The following is an 18,793-nucleotide window of genomic DNA, read 5'->3' as shown; positions in this document are numbered from 1 at the left end:
GCATTGCTGCCTAGGCCAGCATTTATTGCCCATCCCTAATTGCCCTTGAGAAGGTGGTGGTGAGCTGCTTTCTTGAACTGCTGCAGTCCATGTGGTGTAGGTACACCCACAGTGCTGTTAAGGAGGGAGTTCTAGGATTTTGAATCGGCGACAATGAAGGAACGGCGATATATTTCCAAGTCAGGATGGTGATGACTTGGAGAGGAAACTGCTCTTGGGAACACCACCACTTGGTAGTTCCCATCCAAGTCACTCACCATCCTGACTTGGAAATATATTGCAGTTTCGTCACTGTTGCTGGGTCAAAATCCTGGAACTCCCTCCCTAATAGCACTGTGGGTGTACAGACACCGCATGGACTGCAGCAGTTCAAGAAGGCAGCTCACCAGCACCTTCTCAGGGGAAATTAGGGATGGGCAATAAATGCTGGCCCAGCCAGCGACACCCACATCCCATGAATGTTTTTTTAAAATTTGAAAACGAGGATGAGAATTTTAAAATCAAGATGTTACTTGACAGGGAGCCAATGTAGTTTAATGAGTATGGATGATGTGGAATGGGGCTGAGTGTGAGTTAAGACATGATTGGAAGAGTTTTGGATGAGTGTGTTAGTTTAGCCAAGTCCCAAGTTAACAAAGGCATAAACGAGGGAATAAAAGGCATGGAAAAGAAAATGAGAGTCACCTCATTTACGGCTCAGTCAAACCACAACAGCTTGCTGTGTGAAGAAATGTTCCTTCATTTTGCCTCTGCTTCTTTGTTGATCATTCTAAACCTGTGCACTCTGGGGCAGAATTTTGCCCTTGGCGGGCAGGCTCGGCGGGGGTGCTCAGGAAGCTGACCGCCACCCGTGATTTGCACCAGACCGCGATTTCACACTGGCGGGCCAATTAAGGCCTGCCCAGCGTGAAATGCAAACAGCAGCGCTCAGTGCTGCCTGTGCGGGCGGGGGCGTGTGTGTGTGAGTGCGAGCGGGTCGAGCGCAAACTGCTCGCATGCGCTCGAGTGAGCGCTTCTTCATCTCCCTGAGGCATAGAGCTGCCTCGGAGATGAAGCATTGTTTAAAAAAAGAAAATTAAGAAAATAAAAATGTAAAATATGTCCCCTCGTGACTCTGTCACGTGAACAGGGGCATGTTATTAATTCAATTATAAAACTTCTATTTCATTTTTATTTAGCTTTTGGAAACTACAACTGCGCCTGTGGCTGAGGTTTCCAAAAAAATACAATGGATGCTTGGCCTTTTCACCTGCCTGGCAACTGTTAGGTTGGACAGGCAGCAAAACATTTAGGTTAACTAATTATTTAATGGCCTTAACAGGCCTTTTAAATGTCGGCAGACATGCTGCTGACTCCGGCGTGTGCCTGCCAACCGAATGATTGTGCGTCTGCACGTTGACATCGGCACACTCGGCCGACATCAGCGCGTGTCATTTCACGCTCAACCGGGTCGGGTGCAAGCCCACCCACCAAGCTAAAATTTCTGCCCCTGGTTACTGATCCTTCTGCCACAGGGAACAGTTTCTCCTTATCTACTTTATCAAAACCCTTGATTTTAAACACCTTTATCCAATCACCTTTAACCTTCTGTGTTCTAAAGAGAACAGCCCCAGCTTTTCCAGCCTCTCCACATAGCTGAACACCCTGATTTTGATGCTGTTTTAGTAGAAGGAGCATCTGGTGTGCTTTACCTGATTTGAGGTTGGAAGAGTTCCATATATGTAAACTTTTAAAAATAACAATTCTTACCCCATCTTTACATTTCACTTGCACATTGGTTTATTTCATGTAACTTTCATTAACCAGAAGCTTGAGTCTTTGACTTCAGAAAATCACAGAATCTCACAGTGCAGAAGAGGCCCTTCGGCCCATCGAGTCTGCACCGACATGTGAGAAACACCTGACCTACCTACCTAATCTCATTTACCAGCACTTGGCCCATAGCTTTGAATGTTATGACTTGCCAAGTGCTCATCCAGGTACTTTTTAAAGGATGTGAGGCAACCAGCTTCCACCACCCTCCCAGGCAGCACATTCCAGACCGTCACCACCCTCTGGGTAAAAATGTTTTTCTTCATATCCCCCCGAAACCTCCTGCCCCTCACCTTGAACTTATGTCCCCTCATGACTGACCTTTCAGCTAAGAGGAACAGCTGCTCCCTATCCACCCTGTCCATGCCCCTCATAATCTTGTACACCTCGATCAGGTCACCCCTCAGTCTTCTCTTTTCCAATGAAAACAACCCCCACGTCTATCCAGCCTCTCTTCATAAATTAAATGTTTCATCCCAGGCAACATCCTGGTGAATCTCCTCTGCACCCCCTCCAGTGCAATTACATTCTTCCTATAATGTGGCGACCAGAACTGCACACAGAACTCCAGCTGTGGCCTCACCAAAGTCCTATAGAACTCCAACATGATCTCCCTACTTTTGTAACCTATGCCTCGATTGATAAAGGCAAGTGTCCCATATGCCTTTTTCACCACCCCACTAACATGCTTCTCAGCCTTCAGAGATCTATGGACACACACCAAGGTCCCTTTGTTCCTCAGAACTTCCTAGTGTCATGCCATTCATTGAATACTTCCTTGTCAAATTACTCCTTCCAAAGTGTATCACCTCACACTTTTCAGGGTTAAATTCCATCTGCCACTTATCTGCCCATTTGACCATCCTGTCTGTATCTTCCTGTAGCCCAAGACACTCAACCTCACTGTTAACCACCCAGCCAATCTTTGTGTCATCTGCAAATTTACTAATCCTACCCCCCACGTAGTCATCTATGTCATTTATATAAATGACGAATAATAGGGTACCCAGCGCAGATCCCTGTGGTACGCCACTGGACATTGGCATCCAGTCACTGAACCATCCTTCTATCATCACCCTCTGTCTCCTACGACTAAGCCAATTTTGAATCCACCTTATCAAATTATCCTGTATCCATGTGCATTTGTCATCTTAATTAAATTTGTTTTTTTTGTTTTCTGCGGATGCATATGAACAGTGTGTTCATTATCACTCTAAGAGACCTCTTAAATGTAAGGTTTATGTAGATTGTAAAGATAATAAAGGAAATCTTAACTTTGATTAAGAGAGGTGATAAATCCTTACCCATGTTTATTTTGTATACAAAAGGGACATTAATCATCAACAACCTACCCAATGGTGCCATGCCCATTACTGTCCATCACTGTGAGAGGTAACTCTGTTTTAAGGTAAATTCCCCTGTAGTTACCGGCTAGCTATTAACGATTATCACTGAGCACATGATTTCATAGATAGCCAAAAGCATTGTTGAGAACCATAGCCCTGAAGAGTTTTGATTATATTCTGGGAAAATACTGCTTTCCAGGGCCTCTCCTAAAGTTCGAAAGCAATGTTTCATTATGACAGGCCAGTAATGTAGAGAACAATGGACTTGTTTTGGTTGAAAAGTGGTGTTGGTTTTCAGCCCATTCTGCTAGAGAAGAAAGTTTTGCTGTCTTGGTATATGGCTGTTGTGGAAAATGTCATAAAGGCAAAGGGGTTGAAAGACACGCTTCCAAGGTTCTGGTTGAGGCATATTAAAGGAATGATTTTGGGAGCTTTCTTTCCAACAGTTTTTCTCTGCAGAAGATTATGGTTCATTTAATCTGATGGAGCAGTTTGTGTGTGCATTCTGTATTGCTTTCTGTACCTTTTTTGTTTTTAGTCTGTCAAATTTGCGTCTCTGATACTAAACAACCTGATGCTAGACCAAGTGAGAATGCAAGTGTTTGACTTCACAAGGATCAGTCCGAATACACATCATGTTCTCATGCTTTTTGTACGCTGGCTAAGCAATCACTTTTTTTCCTCCCTCAGTGAGCAGTACAGCCTCATCATTTGCCCACTATCCAGAAGAAGACATTGTTAAAGACCAGATTGTTAAGGATCTGAAAATCCTCACAAATGAGTGCCACCATGGAAAGAGTTATTGTCGTCAAGTCTTTAGTTTGTATGAACTCTCAAAGGTACTTTCATTAAACTCTCAAAACAGTTCATGGTAGTACCTGGTTAATAATTATTAATATTGTTCTTTACCAAATGCAACTAAAAACAAATCATGGCTTGTATCTTCATTGGAATAAATCTGCAGCAAAAAAATTGACTGCCACAATGCTGAGAAAAATACGTCTCAGTTTTCTATTAGGTTGTGTACATGAGATGCCTAGAAATGAGGAAAGTGATTTTGGGGTTGAATTACATTCCATAACACATCTCTCACATTTTAAACCCTTGCTGCTATCTGCTGCCCATGTCTAGGCGGTAACAAATCACTTGCTCTGCCTATAAATAAGCTACAAGGTGATAATTTAGTTTCTGGGTTAATGTGAATTATGAACTTCACTCTGGCTGCAATTCTAGAGACTTGTTTAATTTTGAGTTTTTCTTTAGTGTGTACAGTTGTTTCAGTCTGAGATTTTTTCATTCATTTCTTCAGGGAAGTATTTTGCAATAATATGGATATTTGCAATAAATGGAAATCTGGCTACATTGTCTAATATAAACATGGCTTTATTTATGTAGTCTAGTGCTATTTTGATATGTATTCTTTTTGTAAGGCGCTTTCAATTTTGTGTTAAATTTTAAAATACTAATATTTGTACTGGACTATATTGTGCTCAGGGGTTAGGTGGCAAATTAGTATCATGGCTGCTATTGTCTGACTGTCTTTATGCAATCATTCTCGTTTGGGCCCATTGAGAGGAGATATTGAGCACTGGGGAAGAAAGACTCATAGAAAATGTGAACATCCGATGAGAGTAGAGCAAAAGACAAGTGGGAGAGGGACAAACCAGGAAAAAAGTTACTAATCATCACACAACTGGAGAGGCTTGGATCATGAATATTCGTGTTTTGTTGGGGGAAGGGTAAAAATTCCAGAGGTGACATGTAGCTTGACAAGTCTCATGTGTGATATAAGATAGATAATCATAGATTCCTGCAGCAAAGAAAGGAGACCATTAGATCCATTGTATCTATGCTGGAGAACTTTGTCATTGTAGTTTGCATTTTTGCTTGGTAAGCCCCTTTATTAAGGGAACATTACCAAGTATGCTTCAGGGTATCAGAGCACTAATACACAGTGGCAGAGTATATTTTTCCTCTTGCATATTGCTCATATATTTTACTTTGTTATGCAAAAGGAGCTTGGCTGTTCTTTCAATGATATATCAACCCAAGATCCTGATACTGTTCTGCGAGAAGTGTTATCATCTCAACGGTCTGATCGATATAAAAAAGCCCAGGCGTTTATCACTACCCAAGGACTGAAGCCAGAAGCGGTGGCAGCACTTATAGCTGATGAAGTGGTTCAGGCTTCACTGTCCTCAGCAGAAGCCAAAGGTGAGCATTATATCTCGGATTTGAGAATCCTACAGGAGTTCTGCTCTACTTGAAGACCACTAAATGATACTTGAAGGTTTTTTTTTTACAGTTTTATTGAACTCTTTCTTGCTAAAAACATTGTCTACTATGGGGGAAATTTCAATCCCCCAGCACGCCCTCTTTACCACCCCTGCCCTTCCCTCTTCTGATCCTTCTCTCCACCCAAATGATGGGCTGGGGCTAAATTGGTAAGAAAAAAAATGTAGCTCCAACCCGTCAAAAACTGTGACTGCTTCCAGTTCAACTGTGCTTGTGGGTGTTCTCTTCAACCTGGCTGGCTGCAGGGTGGGGAGCATGTGTGAAAAAGAAACATTTAAATTTGAATGCTTGTCCTGCTTTCTACCCTTAATTAGCACATTCCTTAGATTATATCACCACCTTCAACACCTCTTTGTCCTTTTCTGTATGACAACTTTTGGCAATCTCCACCTATCACTGGCCCTTTATCTAGCTCTACCTGTCTCCTCCTCCACACCCCCCTCCCCGCCGGGTCTGGTCACTGAATTCAGCAGGACCACCAGCTTTCCGGTATTTCCAATCAGCAGGCCTAAACCCCACGAGCTGCAGCGGGACACCTGGCTGGCATTCCGACGCTTGGCTGACAGATTTAAATGAGGCTCAAGTGAGTGGCCAACCCCCACATTCCACCAGTTGGTCACCCAAAGATCAAAACACTCGTGGAGTATAAACCAGCACAGGTGTGTTGGAAAAAACAGCCTGTTCCTAAAATAGCTCCTTAGCCAGCAGAGTTGTTGAACTTATTAATCTAATTGCTCAGTTGACACAAAGAAATATACCCACCTGGATATATTCTACTTTCAAGCTTCCTCTAGTCCCATCATCGTCCCAGCATGTCGGATCCACAAAGCAGCTCACGTTCTGCTCCTTGGTTTGTTTAATTCTCAATAGAATACACAATGACATTTTCCAAAGAAAATTAATTTTGATCATCTGTTCGATTCTGGTCTTCAAAGCTGAGGTTTTATCAGAAATGCTCGGAGTGTAATTACATCAATGCAAAGGTCATTTGGGATTCAGAAACCTTTTTAAATAAATCAATGTACGAGACTTCTACAACATTTTTTTTTAAGTTACAAAAGTTTGATGAACGTAAGTCTGCAAGTAGTGTTTTCTTTTCAAAAAATCTGACTCATAACTTCAAAACAGTTGATTTAAGTGCATACTTTTTTAATGTTGAAGGAACTCCAGAGGTAACATGAGCTTTGCTAAGAATACTGTAATAGATATTTATACATTAAGGCATGAGGTCCCTGAAATAGTGAGACACGCCTGTTCCCAAGCAGTCGCATCTGCTTATTATTAGTGTTCTAAAACACCAAGCTATTTCCTATTTATATATCATTAATCATAGAATAACACTCCAGATAAAAGAAAAATTGCAAATGCTAGAAATCTGAAATCAAAACAGAGTGTGCAGAGCTGACAGCATCTGAGAGAGAGGCCAGTGTAACATTTCTGATGGAGGCCCATCTTCGATCTGAATGTCTTTTCCTTGAAGTGTTAACCTTATTATGCTGGTGGCTCTGTTGCGTATACCATTGTTTATCTGTTGGGTGCTACAATTAGCTTCAGCGTTCCTGCATAGTGGGGGAAGTATTTGGCCAGTGTTCCTGGTTTTGACCTGGAGAACCCTGCTGGAAAATTATGCTGGTGTGGAAATATGGTGAGGTCAGAATCTGGCTCAGTTGCGTGGCTTTTCAGAAGTCATCTAGCCTCCCGATGATCAAACAGTCACTGAGTAGGGCCACACATGAAAAATGCACTTGAATAAGGTCATGGAAGCCTGTAAGCGCTCCTACAACTGTGTCCCAGCAAGAGTCACTCTCTTCGTGAGAGGATGCGAGAAAATTAAGGAAACTAAAATTAAACTGATGGAGAATTGGAGGCCCCAGACATTAAATTGTCTCATGAGTGTTGGGCAATGGACATGAGTTTTCAGGAATGAAACATTTTTTTGCGGACATGACTCTTGCTGCCTGTCTGATCCAATTTCAAATGCAGCGTTTATAAATTTCACCCTTGTGGTGGAGGACCTCCCTTTTGCAACCATGTTCTTTAAGAATTGCTGCACAGACACATCTGACCTAGCGGGGTCTCTTGTACACTTTACACATGTCACATTACAATACACATATTACAGTATCATATTACAGTACATGAGGATTATTTTTGTTTTAAACCAATAAAAATGCACTGGGGTGAGAATATGGTACGGTCAGAATCGGCTCAGTTGTGTGGTCTTCCACCCTTAGGGATATACTTGCATGAAGAAAATTTTTTGATTTAGTTCTTTGTCATTTCAGAGTCATTTAAGGCACATAAGGAGGCCATTTGGCCCATCAAGTTTATGCATGCCCTCAGTGGAGCAATCCAGCCAGTCCGTCTGCAGACCTGCAAGTTTATTTCCTTACAAGTGTCCATCCAATGTCCTTTTTAAATCATTGATCATTTCTGCTTCTACTATCCTCATTGGCAGCAAGGTCCGGGTCATTAGCACTCGCTGTGTTTAAAAAAAGTCTTTATTTCTTGGGATTTTTATATAAACAGCATGCAGACCTACTCTGACTGCAGATATTCCAAACACAATGCCTCTGGTGAAAGGAGCCAAATATTCTACTGAATGAGTCTGACCAAAATTATATACTGAGCTTGACTATCACTTGGAGAACATTGGAAGCTTGTGGCATTTACCATATGTCACTTCTCCTGATAGCTTTGGTTAAAATGTACTGTACTGAGCCATAAGGACCTGTTCCATTTCTGGTCTGAGTTGAATTTGCTGATCTCGGACAAGGTAGGGCCACTAAAATGGACCCAGTGTCTGCAGACTATGGATGGGAAGAAACCCCCAGAGATCCTGCTGACGCAAAAAATGAATTTATGGATGTTTGAGAGTGGGATCCAAATTGGCTGTGCTTCCCTCCCCAAAATCGAACAGCTTGCTGGCACTTGCTGTCTAGGCCCACGTGTGGAAATCAGCCACTTGAATAAGCTGTCATTGCTGGTGAAAATGTGATCCACCACCTTCAGGAGAGGAGGAAAGAGAACTGGAAAGATTTAACTATTGAATTCATCAAAATGAATTTTCATTAAACGAGCGGTATATTCTCTAGTAAACACCTTGATGAGCAAAATCATTTAGAACTTCATTAGGAAGAATTTATAATATAAACAGGAAGTCCGAAAGTGTTTCACAGCCATTGAGTTTTAAAATACAGTCACTGTCATTAAGCAGGGCTACACAGCAAATGTACCTGAAACTAATGTCCATTTAACTTCTTGTTGCTGTTGACACTGGTAGAACTCTCTGTGCCTTTCTGATTAGTGCCATGGGATCTTTAACATTCAACCAAATAGGCAGACAAAGCTTTGATTCATGTTTCGTTGAAGAGAGGGCACATTCGACAATGCAGCACTCCCTCGGTATTGCATTTGTGTGTCAATCTGCTACTTGCTCGAGTCCTGAAGTGTGGCTTGGACCCATTAGCTTTTTTCTGAAACAAATGCTGCTGACTGAGTCAAGCTGACACAAGCTAGAAGGATATAAATGCTATTGTTCACATCCTGTCTAGTTAGAACTGCAGGTGCCATTTGATCATAGGCTCTTCCCTTACGTTCATAAACATTAACTAAATGTTTAGTAAATTGTATCACTGCTTCATTACAAACAGCAGTATTCTTTACACAAAGCAGTTCACTCAGAATGTTCATATCCACCTGAGTATTTTGATTCCAAAAGGAGCTTAATATTGTACAAAGTGTATACACTGGAAATACAGTTTTGGTGGTGACTTACAGCATTTGGGAGCTGCATTGAGACTGTCTAATCTCGTTTAACCTTTGGTCTTTTCAGTCAACAAAGGGAGAAAGCTTTCAGCCAGAATCTGGCGTGGGTTCGGGCCTAAGCAATTAAGGCACAGTGATGTAACCTGCCCTGTTTCAGAAAAGGGACTTTATGTTGTTTAAAAGTGTTTGAGGAAAAGTAACCCCTTAGCTGAAATAAGTTGGATAGAGTGTATTTGTCAGAAAGATGCAGTTCACGTTAGTAATGGTTGCTATTCTACTCATTGCCTTGGACACAGGAGTGAGGCAGATCTATAACCCCATCGATGGGAAAGAGGCCTTCCTGCAGCTCATTAAACTGTGCCAAGACCCAATCCTCGTTGGCACCAAGCTGTTGGATAAAATTTCATCCATACCAAATGGGGAGCTGGAGTGCAGTGAGTAACTGGAAATTTTACACGATGGCTCCTGTCATACGCATTAAACGGTTTTGTGTACATTAACCTTTGGTATTTAAAAAGAAATGCCAGCCTTTTCTGTAATTCTCACTTTTATTTTCCAAAGATAATCAACTCTCAGCTTTCCAGATTGCACAAAAACATAGGTTTCAGAAATCACTTTCAGAATGTGTCTTTCTGTCCAAGAGAACTGTGTGCTGAACTGAATTAAGGCACAAGCTCTAAATTAGCTTCTGTTTTAGTTGCCCACACCCTTTAAGTTGGGGATGGGCCTTTGTTTTACTGGCAGCATTCCTGCCTCCTGAGTTGGAATTTCGAGCCCTGGTCCAGATGGCCCCAGCAAGTGGAGATGAGAATACAGTTTATAATTACTGAGTTGGTATCCATCAGGGGACTCACATTAGGACAGAGTGACCACTGGTGCGAGGTGGTATTCCTGCCAGAGTCGGAAGGTTTTGTCTCAGGCCTCACTTTCGGCAGCCCCGGCAAATGAAAGCTAGAGTGATTCTCTACATGTTGTAGAATGACCATTGTGCCTGTGCCAGCTCTTTGAAAGAACTAGTCAATTAATCCCTCTTCCTTACCCTTTCCTGCCAGCCCTGCTCATATTTTATCTCCATTTATTTACCTAATTCCAATTTGAAACTTGTTATTGAATACTGTGTAACACCCAGAGGGTTGGAGCTTGTATTTGATGGGTGCAGTTGCTTCTCTTTCTTCCATTATATATAATAGTTTGGGCTCTTTAGCCTTGATTGCAGCCACCCAGGAGAATGTATTCAACCCCAGCTCAATGGCATCGCTCTTGCCTCTGAATCAGGAGGTTATGGATTCGAGCCCCAGTCTAGGGATTTTGGACATTTAATCCAGATTGACACTCCCAGTGCTGCACTGAGGGTTCCATTTTTTGGATCTGATACCAAATTGAGGTCCCTCCTGCCCATCCCAGATGGATTTAAAAGATCCCTTGGCATTATTTGAAGAGCAGAGCCGTTCTCTTGGTGCCTAACCAAGATCTATCTACTCAACCAGCATCTAAAAATGGATGATTTGGTTGTTTATTGCGGTTTTTGGGAGCTTGCTATGTGCCAATTGGCTGCTGCGATCAGTGGCTGCACTTTCAAAGTACATAATTAGCTGTAAAGTGTTTTGGGAAGTAATGAAAAGCAGTGTTAAAATTGAAGTTCTTTCTAATAATGTAAATAACTGATGTTTGTCTGCCTTCTCTTTTCATGGATCCTAAAGCTGTAGAACTGCTCATTTTGGCACATGACTGCTTTAGCCTAACCTGTCACATGGAGGGGATCAGTAGAGTGTTGCAAGCTGCACGCCATCTCAGTCACAAACACCTGGCACCCAAAGAAGAGTACAGCCTCATGGTACGGACCCAGTAAAATACTGCTGTATATCAACAGGCAAATTTCTGTTTTATTTCAAGTCGTTTTTTTTCTTTCTAAAAGAAAGATTTGTCACACTTAAGTAGGGACTTGCAGACTTTCAGCACAGGGGTAAAATGACGAGTTAATAGACTACATAAGGAGGCCATTCAGCCCATTGTATCAGTGCCGGCTCTTTGAAAGAGTTATTCAATTATTCTCATTCTTTTGCTCTTTCCCCAACGCTCGGTAATTTTTGCCTTCCTTATATATGATTAGGAATTCTTGACTGTGAACTGAAGTTGCTTTCCTGCTGCTGGGAGAAGAACTGACTACTGGAATATGAGGATTTAATAATAGTGGAACAATCCAAAATTGTGTAATTCTATCAAAACACTGATCAAACAAACTAATGCACTTCCAGATTCTTGCACCCTATACACGTTCCCTATTCCAGAGCAGCCTGGGTTCTCTGTGCACCAAGTTTTTTTTAAATCTTTGAAAAGTATGGAAACTTTATATTTTGCTTTGTGGTTGAGGATGTATTTCATTAACTGACCAGGGTAATTTCTTCACTTGGACTTCATACATTCAGTTAATGGTGCTTGGATTCCTCTCTAGGTACAATGTCATCTCTGTTCTTGCTTCCTGCATCCTTTTGATCCAAAATCTAAAATCACTACAGTCCATTGCTGAGACAACAGGAAGCACTGTTGCTTTCCCTTGGAAAGCAGTGCCCTGCATATGATCAGCTTTCTTTACTTCCTTAAATCTGCGTTTGTGCCTATTTTCACTGAAACAGATGTCGCCTTGGCTCAGTTGGTAACTCTCTGGCCTCTGAAGGTTGTGGGTAGAACCCCACGCCAGAACTTAAGCACAGATTCTAGACTGACAGCCTAGTGCAGCACTGAGGGAGGTGCTGATGTTAAAACTGAATCTCAAATTATGAAGAAGGCTTTCTCTAATGCTTTTAATTTGTGCTCATACAAGGAATTTAGTTCCCATAATTAGTTAGAGCCTCTTATAAATTGGAACCTAGTCCTTGTGTGCTAATATTTACCCCTTAGATGTGGTGGATTGTGCCTAACATCAAGCGGGATGCCTCCTTGGGTTACTTTGAAAGGTTGTAAATAGCACACTGCTCTGATTTATTTCCAAGTAAGATAACACAGAAGTGGTAATATTTTAAAAATGCTAAAGATTGAATTGATTCACAGAGATTAAAGTTCCCATATAAATCACATTTGGCAACCTGTAATACTTGTGTGTGAATTAAGAGAAAATCCTGCCCATCACATGGAGCCTGGCTACACAAATGAACTAAGCAATGGGGTCAGTGTCTTTATGGAAGAGGATGCCTTTTATATCACAGATGTTAACCATCTTCTACCAAGCATATCCCAATATGTCAACCATTCTAGATAATTAATTAGGCTCATTATCAAAACTGTGGATTTGCACACACTAGCATTTCAAGGATTGACTGTTCAGTCACCAATTAATCTCTGAATTAGTTTGAGTGTCGGCAATGACACTAATGAGGCTGACCAACTCTTATTGAAACTGTAAAATGGATCTGATAATCGCCCATTTCCCTGACATTTTTTTTAAATGTTGCAGCATGCCAATTTAGAAAATCACATTGTCCTTGTCTACCTAAATTTATATTTTTAAACCTATTCCTTGGTGTGAGACTAAACTTCGAACATTGGCTTGTTCAAGTCAATGTTAAAGATCCCTTTGGCCTTTTAAAAGAACAGTGCCTAATCTAACACTCCTTCATCAATCAGTAGTATCAAAAATGCTTAACTAGTTAAACTGATGAGGCTCTGTTGGCTACCAAACGTGACTACATAATAGACCCAGCAACCCAATTCACTGTGTAATTCATTTCACAATGTTTCAGTATGGTTAGGTGCTACATGAATTCTCATATATAAAATATTCAGTTGAGGAGAGAGTATTGTCTTTCTGATGAACATGTATGTCGTCATGCTGGGTCTGTGGCTTCCCAAGCCCTATTGAATTGCGTGTGTCAATTAAGAGAAAGTATCAAAGACACACACAAAGAGAATAAACTAGAGTGTGAATATCATCTTCTCTTTCCAGGTTCGGCTGGTCACTGGAATTGGCCGATATAATGACATGACGTACATATTTGACCTGCTGCATGAAAGTCATAGATTTGAAATGCTGCTGAGGAAAAACGTTGAATCGGTAGGTGAGGATTGTCTGGGGGCATAGACTGGGAAAGTAGTTAAACCTGCTTCATGTATGATTCCCCCACCCCCCACAATGCTACACAGAGATGAATGGAAACAATGAAATTATTACAGCAATTCATTGAGAATCTTCCTTTTCCACTTTTCTAAGTTACATTCTATTTTCACTGGCATCCTCATTGTTTACTACAAGGTTGAAAGGTTCTGGGTTTGAACACCATACCAACATGAGACCATATTTACTAGGTTGATAACTGAGGGATCTCAGGCTAGTCATCCTCCAGATGAGACATGAAGCTAAAATTCTGTTGGCCTGTTCAGTTGCAATAAGAAGTTAATAGGATTGGTATTCAGGAATAAAATCAAACCTCCTCCGAAAACATTTGTTCAGCGGCTGTTTGCAACTTTAACATGGACACATTTATTGCCCATCCTTTGTTGCCCTGAGGGCATATGAATCACATCATAGTGCAAGAATGAAGTTTTTTTTAAATTTGTTGTTGGGGTGTGGCAAGGCCAGCATTTATTGTCCATGCTGAATTGCCCATGAGGAGGAGGTGGTGGTGAGCAACTATCTTGAACCACTGCAGTGTCCATGTGGTGTAGGTACACCCACAGTGCCGTTAGGGAGGGAGCTCCAGGATTTTGACCCAGAGTGAAGGAATGGTGATATATTTCCAAGTCAGAATGCTGTGCAACTTGGAGGAGAACTTGCAGGTGGTGGTGTTCCCATGTGTCTGCTGCCCTTGTCCTTCTAGGCGGTAGAGGTTGCGGGTTTGAAAGTTGCTGTCGAAGAAGCCTTAGTGAGTTGCTGCAGTGCATCTTGTAGATGGTACACACTGCTGCTACTGTGCGTCAGTGGTGGAGGAAGTGAATATTTAAGGTGGTGAATGGTGTGCTGATACAGTCACAAGTAAGCCAGACTGGGAAAGGATAGCCTATTCCCCTGATTAACGTTAGTAAACTAATTAGATTTTTACAGCAGCCTATTTTATCTGGTGTTCCCACAAATGTCCAGATTTGCTGAATTCAGTTTCCCAATTTGCTGTGGAGGAATTTCCCCTCAACCTCTGGATTCCAAGTCTAGTGCCATAACCATTAGGCAACTGGATCCCTATCGTGTAGATCAGGATCTCCTTGTGTAGGGATTCGCTATTATTAACACTAATTTTGCTACTTGGGCACACCATGTGTGATCACCAGCAATCTATCTTCATGTTTTAATCTTGCTAATGTTCCAAATAATTTACTGAGTAATTTTTGGGAGATTCTTTTGCTGGAATACAGAATGGAGACCTGAAGACGGCTTTGCTAGACTACATCAAGCGCTGTCTCCCTGGGGATAGTGAGAAGCACAACATGGTGGCTTTTTGCTTCAGCATGTGTCGCGAGATTGGGGAAAACCACGAGGGTGCAGCCCGTGTACAGCTTAAAATTATAGAGTCACAACCCTGGGGTGAGTGTCCGATGTGGGAACTGCTTAGCTTTGTTTTCAGTTTCTAAATTACAACAATCCATAAAGCATCAAAGAGTCGAGTTTCTGGTTTGGGTGCGATGGGGGAGTCGCATCCATGAATGAGCTCAAAATTGTTCTGATCAGATTATAATTTAGGTTTCCATTAAAGCTCATCTGCATCATCACAACGTTAAATCGTCCATGAACCAGCGCAACTGGGCAGCATTGTTGAATGTAATTATTTCCTTTTTCTATTCCACGTAAGAAGTATTCATGTAGTTAAAAGGGGTAACCTGGGGTGATTTTAATGCAGCCTGCAAGTTGGTTTCTCAGCAAAAATAAACTTTTTTTGTTTTAATAAGGGTGTCAAGCCTTCCCAGTAAGTAACCAGATTTAAAATCACTGAAAATGAAAAAAGAATCTGAACTGTTTAACAGTTTGATTGGTGTAGACTAGTAAGTTTCTTAGTAAATGTAATTCTATTTTTTTTTTTTTTTTTTGAAGAAAAAAAATGTTTCAAAACCAGGTCTTCGAGTACCTGTGTGCCTAAGAAAATGGCCCCTATTTGAGCCTCCCGAAACCAGACCTGGGAGTGTGGCCAGTTTTGTAGGTGGGGCCTGATCCAGCAAATTGAATCTTAAACCTACTTAAAATTCCTGGAAAGCATGAACCAAAGTGGTTTTGTGGGTAACTCTCATTTAAATTTCCACCATCTTTTGGGCTGATTTTACCTCAGAAACTCCACCCTCATATGTTCAGGCTCTTGTGCTGTTCATCTCCACGAGTCTCTGTTTGGGGATTTAGCTTTTCAGTCAACCAAATTGATTGGTTGCCAGTGGCTTGTTAGAATTGAGAGGAAGAAAATTAATTGTCTAAAACTGAACAATTGCGCAAAGAAATCTGAATCTTGCTTCCAGAAGTCTTTTTAAGTGTGTTATCAGTGAAGCAATTGAAGGGCATATTGAGGTTTATTTTCAGTAGTAATTTTATTTACTTAGAGAATCTTAGCTCTCTTGTTGCAGATAAACTTTCAGAACCCATCCAGTTACGTATAATGCACTTATGTATTTTTTGCATGATTTTGAGATTCGCCAAGGTGTGCTACCTGTATTCTGTTACAGTTCACTTTCTATATTTCAGAGGTGACTCCTGAATTGAAGAAATCGCTACTGAAGGTCTTGACTTTTCTCAAAGATGCTGCTGAGAGCTACTCAAAGGTAGTTGTCTTGATATTTAGAGTTCAAATTGTAAACATGTTATACATTCAATACAACCTATGATTACAAAAATTATGATGAATACTTGCACGTATGTAGTGCCCTGTCATACTGGTTTACACTATGAAAAGTTCTTGATGTGCAGAAACTCTGTAGGCAAACCCTATAACAGTTTACCAAGCACCAACGAGATGAATAACCAATTTGTGGTATTTAGTGAGGGAGGAATGTTGGCCAGGACAGCAGGCGAGCAACCTTTTTCAAATATTGCAAGGGGTTCCATAATGTCCCATCTGAGCAGGTAGGATTTAATGTTTCATTCAAGCATGGGAAACTACATTGATATTAAATTGCGTGGTAAACCACATCACAGTGATTTCCATACCTGAGGATTTAAGGAGACATAAAAGAGATTGTGTCTGCTATTTGCCATATTGTCATAGTATCTGTCATTTTCTGGCTGTTCAGTACTGGAAATGATGGTGAACACTGTTGTTTAAGTTTGGAGATTGGATTCGTTTGGGCAGACTTTTCCCAGGTCAGTTTAAAGTTCCTGTTGGTACTTGAGGAGAATCATTATGCATTTCATTTTTGAAAAACACCAAGGGCTCCTGCGTGTACAAAGTGCCGTACATCTTCCAGCAAGAGCTTCAACTCCAGCCATCCTCTTATGCTTGGATTTTATAGAAATCCTCAACCTGGTCAGTTTTTTTTTTTCAATGCAATGGGATTTTGTTGCACATGTTTCACGTTTTGTAACAACAACAACTTGAATTTCATCTCAAGGCTTCACAGGAGTGTCATGACTCATTGGGGATAGTGCGCTGTAATATCAGCCCCATTGTTCCCTGAGCCCGATAAATGTGAAAAGTTTGACCAAACCACCAGATTGCCCCATTCTACCTAACTGTTTAATCTAGGTTAACAGAATACGAGCATCAGGTTTGTAAACTTAATAAGTAAATAACTGTTCATTGAACAAACTGTCATTAACTAGTGGCAAAAGAAATATGACCTGCTAATTTCTAACTCTATAACCTAAACTCTACCCCTTCTTAAATCCCGAGTCTCACATACAAGACACACAAAAAAACACATGGATTGTAAGGGTGGGATCAAACCGCTCAATAGCACCAATTCTGGAGTACAGGGTTCAATGGGTTGATTTTGATCGATGTCTTCTACATTCCTTTCAGTTCTTGTTGATGACATGAGGTGGTCTTCCAGCACTTTCAGTATTTAGTTCACTTGTTGAGCACTTGCCTTTCAATGTCTCTAACAGTGATTATCCCCTATGCCTTTTGACAGGGTTTTTCAGAGAGAGCAGGTTATAGAGATATGAGGAGAAAAAGCCAGCTATCTATTATTGTGGAATTATTGGAATCTTCTCCACACAGGAGAAAGAGATTTTAGGTTTTGTTCCTTTCAGGCTGCGAGCTATTCTGCTGCACTGCCCTCACACAAAACCTGGTCAGGAGCCAATTAAAATGTTGTTGCCAGGCAGCTTCCTTGGCCCAGGACTCCTTTCTGGCACCATCCTGTCTTGCATAGTGCATCCTGTTCTAGGACTGCAACATTGTACATATCTCTAATCCTGTTCAAGTGGACATGTCTTTCAAACTGCAGCCATTGTAATTTTAATCCACAGTCCAACAGAAAATTAAAAATTATGTTCTTTACAACAGTCCAACAGAAATAAAAAGATATGTTCCTTGATAACACAGCAGTGTTATCAAACAGAACCTAACTCTGAACCATGTACAGAGATATTAGAAATAGTTTTAAGGAATATTCTTAAAGGAGGTTAGAGAGATCGTGAGATTTAAGGAGGGAATTGCAGAGGTTGGGGACCAGGCAGCTTGGCTGCCAGTGGCACGGTGATGAAAATGGGGCTTTGAATTTTATCAGTGCTTTGGGGGTGGGCTGGGAGATGAGAAGGCTGGCAAAATGATGTGAGAAGGCAAGGGTGACATGCCCTTTTTCCAGCAGTGGGAAAGGTATAGACAGCCCACCTGCCCAGAACACAGTCGAGCCACTTTAGTGGCCAGTAAAGGTCTCTTCCCGCTTCTGCTGGCATATTACCAGTGTTTAGGGGCCCCTGCTGCATAAGGTGACTGCCAGGTTAAACCCTGGTTGGTCCCTGGCAAGGTGGAGGGGTACTCCTTTTTGAGCTATCTTTGTCCATGCTGGGGACCCCCCTAGCAGCAATGGCTGCCTCCTTGGCAAGAGCGCCACCTGCCCTCAGGCAGTCAGGACAAAAAGCAGGGTTAGTGGAACTTGTCATGTAATATGCCACTTACAGCATCCCCATGTGTATGTAGATCTATTTTAAAAGAAATAACCCAAATGTTTTAAATGGCCAGAAAATTTAGGTTGAAGTTGGACCATCGTGAGGGGATGCAGTATGTTTCATGATAGCAGTAACTATTCTTCACCCCATTCTAGTTGATGAATGTCCCCTACAGTGCATCAACCCACAGTAGAGAGAAGTACAGATGTGAAAACAGTGACTATACCACCCTTCAAAAGTACTTCATAGGCTTTGGAATATCTGGGGTCATGAAAGATGCTATATAAATGCAAGCTGTTTTTATATGGATACACAAATCCACAAAGAAATGCAGAGATCCATCCTTCGGAAAGAAAAGTATTAATTCTTTATTGTGCTTGGTAGATTCAAATTTGCTAATTCAGGCTCTATCCCCAAACAGCCCCACCCTATTTCTGCAGACATTGTCATGGTGCAAGCCTGTAGCTGTCATAGGAAATTTATATGATCCGAGATTTAATTTAGAGATTTCCAAAGCAAGTGATTCGTGTAATTGTAATGCTCGATAATCCACAAA

General features: G+C 41.4%; 1 protein-coding gene across 5 annotated transcripts in view; it reads left to right on the top strand.

The window, feature by feature from the left end:
• spg11 (SPG11 vesicle trafficking associated, spatacsin) overlaps positions 1-18,793 on the top strand; it is a 157,225-nt gene that overhangs the window by 126,368 nt on the left and 12,064 nt on the right. Inside the window, exons 31-37 of one of the 5 annotated variants that reach the window (XM_041175099.1) lie at positions 3,849-3,997; positions 5,174-5,372; positions 9,518-9,655; positions 10,922-11,055; positions 13,162-13,269; positions 14,562-14,730; positions 15,871-15,947. In XM_041175099.1, coding sequence (XP_041031033.1) covers positions 3,849-3,997; positions 5,174-5,372; positions 9,518-9,655; positions 10,922-11,055; positions 13,162-13,269; positions 14,562-14,730; positions 15,871-15,947 — 974 coding nt within the window. Of the gene's footprint in view, positions 1-3,848; positions 3,998-5,173; positions 5,373-9,517; positions 9,656-10,921; positions 11,056-13,161; positions 13,270-14,561; positions 14,731-15,870; positions 15,948-18,793 lie in introns of those variants that run through there. The other 4 variants (XR_005941447.1, XM_041175101.1, XR_005941449.1 and 1 more) reach the window with 4 other exon arrangements.

Source organism: Carcharodon carcharias, chromosome 26, assembly GCF_017639515.1.
Source record: "Carcharodon carcharias isolate sCarCar2 chromosome 26, sCarCar2.pri, whole genome shotgun sequence".
In the NCBI taxonomy this organism is placed as follows: Eukaryota; Metazoa; Chordata; class Chondrichthyes; order Lamniformes; family Lamnidae; genus Carcharodon; species Carcharodon carcharias.
This window is presented reverse-complemented; position numbering and strand designations above follow the sequence as displayed.